At 35.9% G+C, this 15,577-nt stretch overlaps 1 protein-coding gene across 1 annotated transcript in view; it reads left to right on the plus strand.

Moving 5' to 3' along the window:
- Window positions 1-15,577, plus strand: part of LOC136152404 (multidrug resistance-associated protein 1-like) — a 91,024-nt gene that overhangs the window by 58,153 nt on the left and 17,294 nt on the right. The window contains exons 17-20 of the mRNA XM_065913693.1: window positions 5,550-5,610; window positions 6,092-6,311; window positions 11,984-12,138; window positions 13,766-13,921. Of these exons, the coding sequence (XP_065769765.1) occupies window positions 5,550-5,610; window positions 6,092-6,311; window positions 11,984-12,138; window positions 13,766-13,921 (592 nt within the window). The remainder of the gene's footprint in view (window positions 1-5,549; window positions 5,611-6,091; window positions 6,312-11,983; window positions 12,139-13,765; window positions 13,922-15,577) is intronic.

A 15,577-nucleotide genomic window follows, 5' to 3' on the forward strand; every position in this document is an offset into this window, starting at 1 on the left:
AGCTTTATAGGAGCAGGAATTTTTGTCTTTTTGTTCTCTGTTACTGCCATCTAAATAACACATTTCAACTAAACACTCAATAGCTTGTAACCTGGTGTTCAATAAGCATTTTGAATGGATGAATAAATAACTAGAGACTGAAAGAACACTCAGGGAACTTTAAACTATCATTTTATTTTTTCTTACCATTATAACAGTGTTTCATTTATATGAGTGCAATTTTTAAGGGTCTCCAAGAAAAGCAAATCCACTGAAGCGGAAACACTGAAGCAGACTTTGAAATTTGTGTGCTGTGGCATTTGTACACATCTCTGAATCATAGTTTTCATTTGTGTATAGTCTCACCAAAACTCAATAAGTAGCTTGCTTTAAAGCTTAAAAGTGAAAAAGTAATAATTATTGTTGTAAACATAATTGTACCCTTTCCTCTATAGTAAATCATTTTCCTTATTTACAAGTCATCTTTAGTTATATTTAAATGGAACCTCTCAAAGTTTTGGTGGATCACTTTTGCATAATTTTTGCAAAATTTTTCCCTGAAAAAAGCACCCCAGTCCTTATAGAGGTTTGTTCACAGATCTGGTTTCTAAACATTTATCGAGTTATGTAGGCTCAAACAGAAACCAGCTTGCTGAAACTTACTTCTTCAGTAAAGATCACATCAAAAAAGATTACCTCATTGTACTATGGCACATTCATGTCAACACAGCCTGGCCTCAAACTTACTTTTTAATGACTGTGATAAAAGTGTTATTGGAGGTCCCTGAATTCTCCATACCATTTTTATGTTGTCTATGAGAGATCAGAGACTTATTTTCATTTCTCCAAAATATGTGCATTTCTTTACATACTTCCATGTATTTCCTACTTTACGACTTTCTATACAATCCTTAGTCTAACTTTCGTTTTTTTAATCTGCTTTACTTTTCGGTAAGATAACATTATATGGAGAAAATTTTCCTGACTTTTAATCTAACTTGTATTTCTTAAACTTACTCAGTTACTTCCAATTTGTGCAGAATTAAGATAGACTAGAGATTGGAAGTAGAAGGAAGTAATAGTGAAAACAAAGACTCTCTAGAGTAGGATGTACTGAAATAGAACAATGAATCTTCCTTGTGGAAGGATTCTTAGGAAAACTGACTACCCATCAAGAGAAAAGGTGGAAAGGAATGTGGACCAAATAATGTTTGAGAGTCTCTCCCTTTGAAATTTAAGAATTAGAATTACTTTACGACATTAGTTTTGTTTTCAAATAGGGACTAAAATAATAGGAACTGTTTCAACATTTTATTCTTCATTTTGTGGTTTAATTTTGTATGGTATATATTAATTATTCTATTTCCTTAAAATCCTTATTACTATCTTCCCTGAATAAAATGAACTGAAAATGCTATTTTAGTGTCTAGACTGCCCCCTTCTGGCTTTCATGTCAGACTCTATTAATCACTTTAATCCTCCCATACATACTCTGCACTTTACAATTGCAGGCTCAGTTCAGGGATAATGGTTTCAGTATGTTAATTTTATATATTTTATACAAAAATATGCAGACAGGTATTGTGCCAGCTTTCCCAAGGGTTTCTGAAGGACAGAACAAGACTCATTTGTGAAACTTCTCTACCAGCACAAAATAATTTGCTCTTTTAAAATTCAAATAAAACCTGTTGTTCACAGCAAAATGCCCTGGATCAAATGCAATATTTTCGTGGAAAAAGGATAATTAACTTTGTAGTTTAAAAATTGAAACTTTGGTGTAATGTTCATTAAATTATTGGTCTTTGTTAGTTATGTCTAATTAGAATGCTTTAATTCCCTTTTAACAGTTGGGTTTCATAGCGTTTTATATCCCACTACATTAAGAATTAATTTTTTGGCTTGACACCAATGCTAAATTTGCTTATCCAAACAGAAGCCATGCCAAGGGCTTGAAGGATGATGACAGTAATTAACCCAAATCATATACCAGGAGCTATTCCAATGAAAGTGTCTGTTAAATAGTGTATCTTTTTTTTTGATGGTGAAACTGATCCGGCAAAGGGCATGTACCACGACCTCCCACAGAATGTTTCTTGACAGAAATGCCAAAGATGGGCAGGGAAAAACTACTGAACTGATCAAATAGCCATTTCTTATTCTGATAAACAGAATGGGAAGCATGAAGAAATGGGGGCATGCATGTACCTCAGCTCAGAATTTCTAGAGGTCAGTTTGATATTTCATATATCAAATGACTTAGAATTTAGTGGGTCTCATGCTCTTATGTCCCTACAAGAGATCATGAGAGATGTGTAAACAGAATGAGCATTATAGCAATAGTAAAGTAGGAAAAATCTGCAACAGGCATAAATTTTGATTTTGTTCAACAAGTCTTAACTTAGTAAAAACATAAAATCTTACATTGCCATATGACAGAATAAAATGTTATTATAGAATGATATTTGAGGTTGGTCATATTTGTTGTTGTTCAGTCATTCAGTCGTGTCCGACTTTTTGTGACCCCCATGGGCTACAGCACGCCAGGCTTCCCTGTCCTTCACCATCTCCCAGAGCTTGATTAAACTCGTGTCCACAGAGTCGGTGATGCCATCAAATCATCTCATTCTCTGTCATCCCCTTCTACTCCTGCCTTCAATCTTTCCCAACATCAGGGTCTTTTCTAATGAGTTGGCTCTTCACATCAGGTGGCCAAAGTACTGGAGTTTCAGCTTCAGCATCAGTCCTTCCAGTGAATATTCAGGGTTGATTTCCTTTAGGATTGACTGGTTTGATCTTCTTGCTGTCCAAGGGACTCTCAATAGTCTTCTCCAACTCCACAGTTCAAAAACATCAATATTTTGGCTCTCAGCCTCCTTTATGGTCCAACTTTCACATTCATACATGACTACTGGAAAAACCATAGCTTTGACTGTACAGACCTTTGTTGGCAAAGTAATGTCTCTTCTTTTTATATTAAGTTGAAAAGACCACATGTATATTTAAAAAAAAAAGTAAGACTGGTTAAGGAGCAACATTTGAATTATGACACCACACATTTTGGAGAAGGAAATAGCAACCCATTCTAGTGTTCTTTCCTGGAGAACCTCCTGGACAGAGGAGCCTAGCAGGCTACAGTCCGTGGAGTCACAAAGAGTCAGACAAGAAGATACACACACACACACACACACACACACCACATATAAAGATTCCAGCAGTACTCACAAGCACCTTAGCACCAGATACCTCTGGAATATAGCATTATGAGTATTTTTCTTCCACTTCTATTCCTCTGTGTTTTTCTTCTCTCTCCTCCTTTGTCCTTGTTCTTCTTTGTGCTATTCAATATTTTCCAAATATTTTTTCAGTAATACAATTCCAGAAGAATTAACAGCTCCTTGGTAATTGTTGGAAATGTGTCAAGATTGAGACAGAGGAAGTGTTTTGGCCAGAGTAAGCTTTAGAAGAGGTAAGAAATAGCTGGTTCAGTGCAGGGTGATTGAGATAAACAAGTAGAGATGAAGCAGATGGCAAGTAGGCTTTTTACTGTATGTATCTGGAGCTCAGAAAAGAGATTTGGACTTGAGATATCCATTTGAGAGTCACCCACAGAGAAGAAGTTTGTTGAAACTGGGGTTGGAAGAGATTGCTCAGAAGAGGGGCATACAAAAGGAATAATGACTAGAGCTGAGTGTCATGGAACATAAATGTTAAAAGAAGACAGAGAAACTAATGGAAACCTAGACAGGTGGAAGAAAACACAAAGGTATGATGATAAGGAAGTCAAAGGAAACATATCTTAAACAAGGGGATAATCAATGATGTTAATTTCTATGAAGAGTTTAGGTGAGATAATTTTTAAAGTATCCCAAGAATACAGCAGTAAGTATTGTACTTACTTTATCAAGGCCCCACTGATGGAAACCCTTTCAGCCAGGTGTTGGAAAGTCCAAGGAGAAAAAAAAGATGGTTTGGCAGAAAAATATTTGGCTACAGAAGGAAGGCAGGAAGTAAGAGGATAACTGAACACAGGAATGAGGGTGGAATCATTTTTGTGGTGATGGTATTAATTAAAAGATGAGAAAAATGTGTAGTTCTTTGTGGGCTGATGGGAAAGAGATGCTTGAAAGGAAATAGATGAAGATTAAAAAAGAGAGAACAATTGAGGGTCTTAAAATTTGCCATGCGATAAAATGATCCCTTGCATCATTCCTTTAAAGTTGGGTTTCCAGAGGGGGAATCTTACAATCTGCATTTTTATCAAGCACTATCAAGTGACTCATCAACAGGAAAGTATGGAAACAATTATAGTTAATGGATGTCTTTTGAGGAAATGGGCAGAATGTGATTCCGATCATAAGGTTATCCTTGGATCTGTGGAGAGAACTATCTTTGCTTTTTATAGGAGAGAGTCAGAAGAGGCAGAGTGGAGATGCAGGTAAATGTAGAAGTGTGGTGACTGACGTCCCTGTCTGCTTTGACTTTCTCCATCAGATAGGATGTGAAGGCCCCTTCTGAGAGATGCAAGAATTTCTTGGCACTATGAAAACCCACATGGAAGGAAGATACTAATTTATGGTGGAGCCAGTTTGCAAGGCTTTATGATCTTTTGAAGTAGCAGTCCACAAATAGGGAGCAAGTGTGATCAGGACTGGCTTGTGAGTTCTAATGTTGAAGCTTAATAGAAAGAAAAGGAAAACAATTAAAGTTTAGAATACCACCACCATTTGGGTGAAATGTAATCATGGAGTACAGGCTGAATAATGAAAAGATTCAAGACAGGAAATAGATGTGCTTAGTCATGAGAGTTTTCCTAAACGTGGGACAGTCGATGCTAAAACCAGGGAGACCCCAGGTAGACCAGGATCATCAATCATCCTAGGAAGCATGGATGATAGAAACTTGCATTTTTAAACTGAGAGTCTCGATAGAATAAGAACCAAATATAGTGAGACTAACTGAATGTACAATTTAGAAACAGAAGAGGCCACATTATGGCCAGAGGCTGAAATAATTAGAGTTGGGTTTTCAAAGGTGGATTAGTTCCAGGTAATAAGATTCATGGTTTATGGTCATGAAAGTTGATGGCCAATGTAGCATGCAGCTGACAGACTCTAAAAGTATGAAGGTCATGAAGTTGAGAAGAGATTGAGTTTAATACAGTTGTCCTTGTCAGCTATGCCATCCCCTAGAATGGTGGCGGAATGAGGTGGCATGAATAAGCTTGATGCTAGTCTTCTGGTAGGACAGGAGGCAAGGACCTGAGGAGGCACAGATTATGGTGCAGCCGGATGGAATTAGTTTAAACCATCTAGGAGTCTGGCTCAAGTTTGAAGGATAATTTTCTAGAAGAAACAGTGAAAAAATCAGGCGATATGCCCTGGCTCTAAAATATGTGAGGTATGGAAGAATAAACAATTTCCCTTCCAGAAAATTAAAGAAACAAAGTTAGGTTGCTGTTAATGAAGCAGATGAATATGCAAAAAAAGGGATTAAGAATGTATAACTTTAAAAAAATGTTTGGTTGACCTAAAAGTCTAAAGGAAAAAAAGAACATTGTCTTGCTTTATCAGGCCCTTATTGGATCAAAGAAAACAGTTCTCAGTGAGAAAAGAAAAGATTCCTGTTGGTGGGGTAAGTACCAGAATAACTAGCATTGCTTGTTACCAACCACTCCCATGTAAGTTTTATTAACAAATACCATCTATTTTTTTATTGAATTTGAAGAGAGTTGCTATATAATATTTTGGAGAAATTAAAGTAAATGAGCTATCGGACATTAGAGTGATGTTTAATTATTTAGCTATGTATATTCTTATTTACTAAAGATATTTAGCTATGTATATTTCACTATGTATATTCTTGTTAGTGATAGTAACTAACATTATTTGGGCACTTTTTTTAAGCCTTCAGGACTATGCAGGTACTTTGTACTTATAAGGTGGCTACTATTATTGTTCCAATTTATAAATGAGTAATCTGAAGATTAGAGGAGTTAATAATTTGAATCAAAGTCATAAAGCTTAGAATATATCACAGTAGGTTTAAATCTAGTTTTTAGTATGACTTTTAATTACAGTAACTTATCATTTTTTAAAAACAATTTTGCTTTTAGGTGAAGTTTTCAGTCATTCTGAAGTATCTTCAAGCCTTCGGCTGGCTCTGGGTATGGCTGAATGTGGCCACTTGCCTGGGGCAGAATTTGCTGAGAACTGGACAGAATCTCTGGCTTAGTACCTGGGCAAAAGAAGCAAAGCACATGAATGATTTCACAGAATGGAAGCAAATAAGAAGCAATAAATTAAGCATCTATGGATTACTGGGATTAATGCAAGGTTAAAAAAAAATTCTAGCTTTCTTTTTTTCAGTTGCTTTTCTTTTCTTTTTCTAACCTAACTGATCTGGACGCAAGCATAAGGCATTTTTTTTTTTTTTAATCTACACCATAATATTCAGATACTTTGGGATAATTCAAATACATATATTTTTAATTCATCATATTGGAGAGAGTAAACAGAAACTTGTATGTGTCAACTACATGACCCATACTAAAAAATTTGTCTCATTTAATCTTGTCAATAAGTATTTAGAAAGGTATCATTATCCCCATTTTACAGCTGAGAAAATGGAGGTTTATCTGTTAGGTCATTCAGGACTCAAAGTCTTGACTACAGGGCCATTCACCGTATGTGGGAGGCTTGTGACTGATGTGAAGATCAGTCAGTGAGTTTGTTAAAAACTGCATTGTAAGTGAAGTTTACTACTACATGGCAAGCAGTATTTGTATAAAATAGTATAAGATGACACTGGGAGGATTTAGAGCAGGGGAAAGCTATATTTGGTTGAGAAATTAAGATAATTCCCAAGGCATAGTTGGCATTTGAGGCAACACTGAAAATATGGATTGAGTTTTATCAGAGATCACAGAGAAGGGGAGGTAAGAGATGCAGAGAAAGATGTTCAGAAAGACTGATAGGAAAGGTGAGGGGGATAGAAGCACAGCTGAGGATGCCAGTCCGAGTCATCTTCAGGTAAGTGATGGGGCAGTAGAGGAACAGAAAGGTAGTTTGAAAATGTGTTAAAGATGATGGTTGAAAAGGCAAATGTAAAACTTTGAGAATTGGGGGGAAAACATGACAGAATTTGGAATTATTTTTCAGAATATGAATAAATTTGGTGTGATGAAAAATCAGATGGATTTTTATTGGATGGACTAAAGTCAGAGACCAGGGAGAAATTGGGATCGGTAGAGATAAAAATAATCAAGTATTTTCAGGCGTCTAGATGAGAGATAATCTAGTACAAAAAGGTCTCTTATCTGATCCATCTCCTTGTCACCAAAAGCATCTAGTCCAGTGCTAACCAATGGGTAGGGAATGGAATAAGACTAAATAAAGTATGAATGGAGGAAGGGTCAGAGAACTGCAGTGGGGTTGGAGAAAAGGAGTGGATAGGAAAGACACTGCAGTGAAAAGATATATAAAATTTGTTGTGGGTAAGAAGAGAGCACCACTTGAGATTTTGAAGTTCGAGTAATTGGGAAAACAATGAAGACAAAAAGAAAGAAACCAGTGGGAAAGAGTGTTAAGTGAGAGAACAGAGAAATTATGAATTCAATTTGGAACACCTTTAGTGGGAAGTGTGGATATATTTTTCTGCTGTTTTTCCCCCCCCAAGTAAGCAAAGTAGATTCACACTGTCCTTCAAAGAAGTTAAGTGATTTGAAAGAGGAAGAAGAAAGATTCTCAAAAGTATAGTACTCAAAAGTACAGAACCATTAAAGGAAAGGTTTTTTAAATTAGAGACAATCTTTGTGTATTTATAAGGAGAAAAGAGGATAACGTGAAGGAGAGCAATAAATAACAAATCAGCTACATAGAAGTCTTGCTATCTAAGGATATGCATGAGGGAAAACAGAAAGAATACATGCTTTTGGTAACAGAAAATGAGGATAACCTTTAGAAGTATGTGACTCAAGGCCTTGCTTTGTTTTCTACTCTCCCATCTTATTTTTTTATTATGTCCCCATAGTACTAACTATAAGTATCTCCATGGAAAGTAAACAAATATTTTGAGGCAGATTTATGCTTGTTTTGTCATTCTGTTACACTCATTGGGAAAAGAATTTTTATGTTAATAACTAAAATGAGATTCAGGGACTTAGAATGTGCTTGGTTCTAAACCAGTGAGTCAAGTTTATTGGCTCGTGGTTTGCAACTCAATGAGGTGATGGCAGATTTAGAGATACAGCAATAGAATGCTGAGCAGCAAAAGAAATATCCCCTATACATCTCTATACCTATGTCTATCATCATATATAGAAGAGTTAAACTCTTACCAACCTACTGAGCTCATGTTACAGTTTTAAGTGAGATTCAGTATCCTTTGGAGAATATTTTAAGTGGCCAAATACTGTTATTTTCCTATACTCAGCAAGGTATGCAAGTTTAGTATTCAAAATTTTACTCATTTACTTTAATTAACTGTCAAGAGGTATAATAAGTATTTTGTAATGAAAGTAACAGATTATATACAATTTAATCAAAAAGATTTTTTCATGACTGGATTTTTATTTTTTACATTTAAAAATTTAAAGTTTTGACTTACAATTAAATGTAACTGTTATAAATTTTAAATTATTTCATAAGAAATGAAACTCTATCATTTCTGAATTTATTAGTAGTCCACAGCTGCATCCTCTGGAACCTGACCCAATCAAAAACAGGCTGTATTCACTGATATCATAAAAGCTTACATTACTTTTTGAGCTTTAAAGCATAAATAGCACTTTCACATGTTAATACCAGAGGCCTGGTATGAATAATATAGAAGGCTAACATTCAAACAAAACTGGAGTACTGAAGCAGAAAATACTGCATCTATATTTTATAACAATGATAGCGATCCTACCTTATCTTCTGAAAAAGAAATAGCCCTAAACATTTTATTTCTGGTTCTCAGCTATGTGCTGAATCTCTGGAACACTCTGGACATCCCTAATCGATTGTGTTTTATGCCCCCTTGTTAGGAACTTCTTTTCCAGCCCAATGTGTAAAATATAGACACCTTATTTTCAAAGTGGAGTGTTTAAGGAGTACACTGCTACTTTCTGTTTGAGATGAATGAGTGGATCATTTACTTTACTTACCTCGCAAAATTCCACTGAAATGGCAGTGAAGAAATCCAAACGTAAAGGGTTCAGGGGATTTCACAGTGATGAATTTCTACATAAGCGATTATACTGATAATCAAGGTAGAAGAACCTGTAACCAGGAACAAATACTAGATGAAGCTGTAAAACATACTGAGTGGTTCAGTCTATCCACTGGGGAAACACAAGTACAAGGAATAAGATTAAGTAGCATAGAAATAATCCAAGTGGCTCACTAGAGCTTGGTTCTGGCCTGCCAGCCTCTCCTACAACCCCCGCCCGATCCGAGCACTATTCATGTATTATTATATACCAGCTGGCCCAGTAGTAGTACAATGAAAACCAGGAGCTGATGCTTGAAAAGAAAATGAAGGTTACTAGTGTGTGTGACATATATTAAAGATAGCCTCCTTATGTGGCTTTTGAAGAAGTTCCAGCCTGCATGTCTAAATCACCATATCAGACTTGCAGTGTCACACCCACTTACGTGGAACTTCCATTCAGAGGAGAGAAATGTTGGGGGAAATTAATGTATACGCTGGCACACCAAGTACCTCTTGATTAAGCATGTCTTAATTAATTATTATTATATAATTTTATTAAATATCAATTATTAATTAATGTATATGCTTGGCACACCAAGTACCTCTTGATTAAGCATGTCTTTATCTCGCATGTTTAAACTGGTCATGATGGATGGTCATGCATTTTAATCAAGTGAACAGTATAAATAAGAGCTAACAAATAGAACAGTGGAACCAAGAAAGTAAAATACTCATACTCGCTCGGTATATAAGAGAAGCTTAAAATATCTAATTAGTATCTTTAGATATTCAAATGGCAGAAACAAAGCAAGTGCAGAATGTGCTGAAATAAGGTCAATCTAAGAGCAAGAAAGTTCTTAAAAATTTTAAAGAATTTAAAGAGATTGTACAAGTGTGAGAAGATAAATTGGAGGAGATAGTCCCAGATGTACAGCATCGGAAACAGATGGCAAATGATAAATAAGGAGAAATTAGGGTAACAATCCAGGCTGTTCAACATCCCAATAGTAACACTTTCAGTAAGTGCAGATAGAAATTATCAAATATATAATATGTAACAACATTTTCTGTAATTGAGGAAAATTGAAGCCTATCCCCACAAATGTTCAAGTTTAGAGCAGAAATACAAGGGGCTCCAAGATAGTACTTTGTGTTGCAAGAGGAGGGGGCAAAAGAGGATAAAAGAAATAATATCTGATGAGTTTGGATATATTCAAAAGAATTTTGCTGACTATGGAATTGTTTGGGAATAGATGAGTTCTTGTTGCATAGAAAAATAGTGGTACAAGCATTGTAAATGTAGTGAACTTCATGAATATTATGTTTAGTAGTAATGTAAACACTGAATATTTGTGGGGAAAAGGGCAGCAACCTATTTTTAGAAGGGCTAGAAAGTGTGGGGGCTTGAGGTAGGAAAATAATAGGAAATATTTAAGAGTAAGAAATTATTTAACAGTCGTGTGTGCTGTTATTTAAAATAGAACTAGCTAAAATAATTTGAGGTGGTCAGGGTCAACTATTTTTGTTTGGCTTTGTTTTACACATTATACCTATAAGAATCATGTTGCCAACACACTTTTATTAACAATTTTATATAGTAGAGATCAACAAAGTAATTGTGTATCCCAGAAGACTCAAAAGCAAATGTCTCAGATAACATGAAAGTTTATTGATGCCTCAAACAGAGAAGTCCAGGCACAAGTCTTTAAACTCACTTGATCCAGGGGGCTCAAACTAAGTAGCCACTACTCTTTATTTATCAGTTCTACTCATTTTCCTCATTTGCTTAATCCTTAAGCTTCACATGGTGATGGAAATGTTATCTTTCAAAGAATTGCCCTCCATAGAAACCCAGGAAATTACTGTACTTGAAACAACTGAGTTACATATCCATCTTTGAATCAATCATTATAACCAAACAAATTCCCAAGTTGGCGATTCTTTGTCCTTTCATTTCTTCTTTCACACCTGGATAGCTCTTTTCTGAGCTTGCCTCTTTCTTGTTATATTCAGTATTTTGTCTAACACAGCTCACAATCGTCTATAGATGCTGTTAACTGTTTTTTAACCTCTTCCACTAAAGCTACATGTTGATTATATTTTCTGACTTTTTAGTTTGTCAAGAACAACCCTTCCACCAACCACATCTCTGTAGCTTGACAGACCAAAAAAGTTTATTCCTCACTCACACCACTTGTGCATTGTTGATTAGGAAGGGGATTTTTTCTGATTCTAGAGTTCAAGTTGGAAAAGCAAACTGACTATTTTTTTTTAACTTTGGCAGGCACTGTGCAAAGGGAATAGGAGCTTTAGCAGATCTGACACCAACAATTAAATGCTCTAATCTGAAAGTATCATGTGTTATTTCTCCCTCAATGTATTGTTCAGAACTATTTCTTTGGTGTCTCCAATCACAAGGGGGCCAAAAAGTACAATTCTACCATGGACCTAGAAGCTAGGAGACCTGAAACTATTTGCCTAGTAGCACCAGTGACTACCACTGTCCCTCTGGACATTATAAAGTTAATAGGTTGCTAAAATTCTATCCACCTGTTTGATCTCATCTTCAGAGCATTTCTCTAGAAGCTATGCTCAAAAATAAGAGAGTCCTGCTCTGATACCCCATCAGAGCATCTGTATGTATTTTCAGCGTGCCATGTACATTTATGCTTAGTTTGGTCCAGAGTTACACATTCTAAAGTTTGATACTTGAGTTTTCCATTAAAAATAAATTCTATGCTATGCAATTTCTTGAGTGTTAAAATTTGAAGTTGAAGCTGTTAACATGTCCCTGATAGCAATTTGTATTTAGGTCTCTGTGTGTGCTCTGGAGCTTATGTAGTCACCAGGGGATCCTTGGCTGCCTCTCGAGTTCTGCATGCTCAGCTATTGGACAATGTGCTGCATCTCCCACTCCAGTTTTTTGAAACCAATCCCATAGGCCAGGTCATCAGTAGGTTCACCAAGGTAAGGAAACTCTGTCTTATTAGATAGCATATGTAAATAAATGATGACCCACATTTAGTACTTGACAATCTCATTTGTGAAAAGTATCATCCTCAAAAAAATGAGATTATGTTCAGTGTAGATTTCATTAATTTCTAATTCTTGGGACATTCCTAATTGATGTATAACAAGTCACATCTCACACAGAATTAAAACTCTTAAAAATTGTTGAAAGAATTGAAGAAGTGCATGTGCTCTGGTGTCTATAGCTCCAATTCTTACACACATTTAGTTTGAGAATCAGTGGTTCAGACAGAAGGGGGAGAATATGTAAGTCTATATTGAGATATCTGGATTTTAAGCATTGTACCTTTTAAAAAATATCTTTCTTTCTTTCTTATGTGGCTGCGTTGGGTCTAAGTTGCATTGTGCAAGATTTTTCCTTGCAGCCCACAGACTCTCTAGTTGAGGCAAGTGAACTCCCTAGTTACGGCACACAGCCTTATTTGCTCCATGGCATGTGGGGTCTTAGTTTCCTGACCAGGGACTGAACCCACATCCCCTGCATTGCAAAGTGAATCCTTATGCACTGGACCACCAGGAAAGTCCCTAAGCATGCTTGCTGCTGCTGCTGCTGCTAAGTTGCTTCAGTCGTGTCCAACTCTGTGCGACCCCATAGACGGCAGCCCATCAGGCTCTGCCGTCCCTGGGATTCTCCAGGCAAGAACACTGGAGTGGGTTGCCATTTCCTTCTCCAATGCATGAAAGTGAAAAGTGAAAGTGAAGTTGCTCAGTTGTATCCAACTCTTCGTGACCCCATGGACTGCAGCCTACCAGGCTCCTCCGTCCATGGGTTTCTCCAGGCAAGAATACTGGAGTGGGTTGCCATTGAAAAAACTTTTTAAAAAACCTTTTAAAAAAACTATCAACTCACTAATAACAAATGAGGAATGAATGGAGGTTCCCAGAATGTCTCTGCTTACCTATAGGGTTTTACCCGTTGTGTTTACAACTAAGTACTTTTAATTGTACTGTCCAGTAAGATATTATGCAAACCATATAGGTAATTTAAAATTTTCTAGTAGCAACAATAGAAAATGAAAAAGAAACAGTTGAAATAATTATTTATAGTAGTATATCTTAATATGTAGAGTATCTGACACAGAATATCTGAATACCTGAAACATTAATGTGTAATAAATGTAAAAATATTAATTGCATATTTTGATTTTTTATTCTTACAAAATCTTCAGAATCTGATTTGTGTTATAGACTTCAGTTATATCTCAATTTGCAGTAGCCACATTTCAAGTACTCAATAGCCATATATTTGCTAGGGGCTCCTATATTAGACTGTGCATAGCCATAACCTTAAAATATGGCAGTCATATAAATCAAGTGTCAAGTAGTTGTGATTGGGAAATGCAGACTGCTTGATCATAAACATCTTGGGACTATAAAACCCTCTTAATTGTTATAACTGAAAAATATGTGGGGGTGAGTAGAAAAGGGCAAAAATCATTTAAGATTCAGATTGTCACTTTTGGGTAAATGGTTTTATTTTTACACTGAATGATATATGTCTTCCTCCCCTCATTTTAAACCATGAAAAGTCAAAAATAAAGTGATCTGATGTCAAATTTTTCAGGATATGTTTATAATTGATATGCGTTTCCATTACTACATACGGACCTGGGTGAATTGTACACTGGATGTTATTGGAACAGTTTTGGTCATTGTGGGAGCTTTACCACTCTTCATTCTGGGGGTTATTCCCTTGGTTTTCCTTTATTTCACTATACAGGTAAGTTCATGGATTTGTATGTTTTAATAACTTCCAAGTTCACAGTCAGATGCTAGTTGGGCTTCCCTAATGGCTCAGATGGTTAGGAATCTGAGGAAGAAGAGAAAGGAAGAGGATTGGGTAGGAAGTCTTGGACTGCAGAACAGTTTCATAAGAGGTTTGGTTGAATGAATGGGAAGTCCACAACCAACACTGCCCATTGATGCTCCCTTGTGACCTCTGAATGAGTCTGTTTTAACACTCCTTCCATGCTGAGTCATTTTCTGGGGCCACCTGAGGGAAAAATGGCCTCCATTCTAAAATAGGAGTGGATTTGGAGAGGCAGCAGCTATGCTCTCAGCCAGCAACGTAGCCTGCAACAGGAGAACTGGGTTGTGCATTTTTATGGCCACCACAAAACCTAGGTGTTATTTACATTTTAGCAGAAAGTCAATTTGCCTGAAGAGTCAAGAGAGAAACAAATATTCCCTTTTGCCCTGTTACCCTGCTATCAAGAAACTATTGCTAGAAGTACTAAACAGATCTCTCATGATAGCTGTACACCTTTATATTCTAATTAAAATGTAGTCAGCCAATTTGAATTCCAAGATAATGTCACTGGGAGGCTATAGTATAAAAACAAAATTTCTTAGCACTTGTTTAAATTAAATATAATAGTGTTTTGAGGCTCTTTATATGAAAGGATACAGTTCTTATAGTTTAATGTTTTCTCAAAACCCAGATTTTAAAATTCTTACTGGAGTTAAGTTTGTCCAAATCAAGCTGTTAATCATTTGCTCATTTCTACATGTCTACTATCATTATTGTTCCTATTTCTTATGATGCCCCTCCTCTCTGCCACCTGGATCTTACTTACATTTATGCATAGGTTATATTCTACTTTCTGTGTGAAGCATTCTCTACCAAAACAGTGCAAAGATATGACTTATGAAGGTATTACAGACTTATTATACTATATTATTATAGTATATTATTGTATTATGCTATATGATTTTGTAGGCTGTTTTGTTTTTGTTTTATTTTTTAGTGGACCTAAAATTGTCTCCTCAATAAGACTGTAAATTCTCTGGGACAGAAACTATGTTTTATAGTTTAAAAAATAACCAAGAGGTTGATGAATGATGTTGAGAATCAATTGTATCTGCTTAAAAAACCAAAAACAACAAAACATATCACAAGTGAAAATTTTGTGGTTGGTGCAGTATAATAGGGTGACTAGGAATGGAAAAAAAGTCTAGAAAGCATGTTTTGTGAAGGGGAACTTAGTAGGTTGAGCCCCGAACATAGACTCAGGAGCCTCAAATTCTAGTCACTTTCTTGACATCACTTCCTTTCCAACCTCCGTTTCTTTCACCTGTAAGATAAGAAGTTTGCTTTAGATCGGTGCTACTCAAAGTGTGGTCCCTGGACCCATGAATATATTGAATCAGAATCTCCAATTGTACCTCTTCTTTTAAAAATATCATATTTTGCAAGCAAGTGCATATAATTTTTATTTATCATACTCTAACAGAGCTGGGGTGGGGGGATGAAGAATCTCTCAGTTTGGGGCCCAGAAATCTGTGTTTTATAATCCTTTGGTAATTTCTGCTGAAGTATGAGGAGCATTAATCTAAATCAAAGGTTCTTTAAGCTCAGAACTCTGTATAATTTTAT

The sequence above is a fragment of the Muntiacus reevesi genome, chromosome 21 (assembly GCF_963930625.1).
Source record: "Muntiacus reevesi chromosome 21, mMunRee1.1, whole genome shotgun sequence".
In the NCBI taxonomy this organism is placed as follows: Eukaryota; Metazoa; Chordata; class Mammalia; order Artiodactyla; family Cervidae; genus Muntiacus; species Muntiacus reevesi.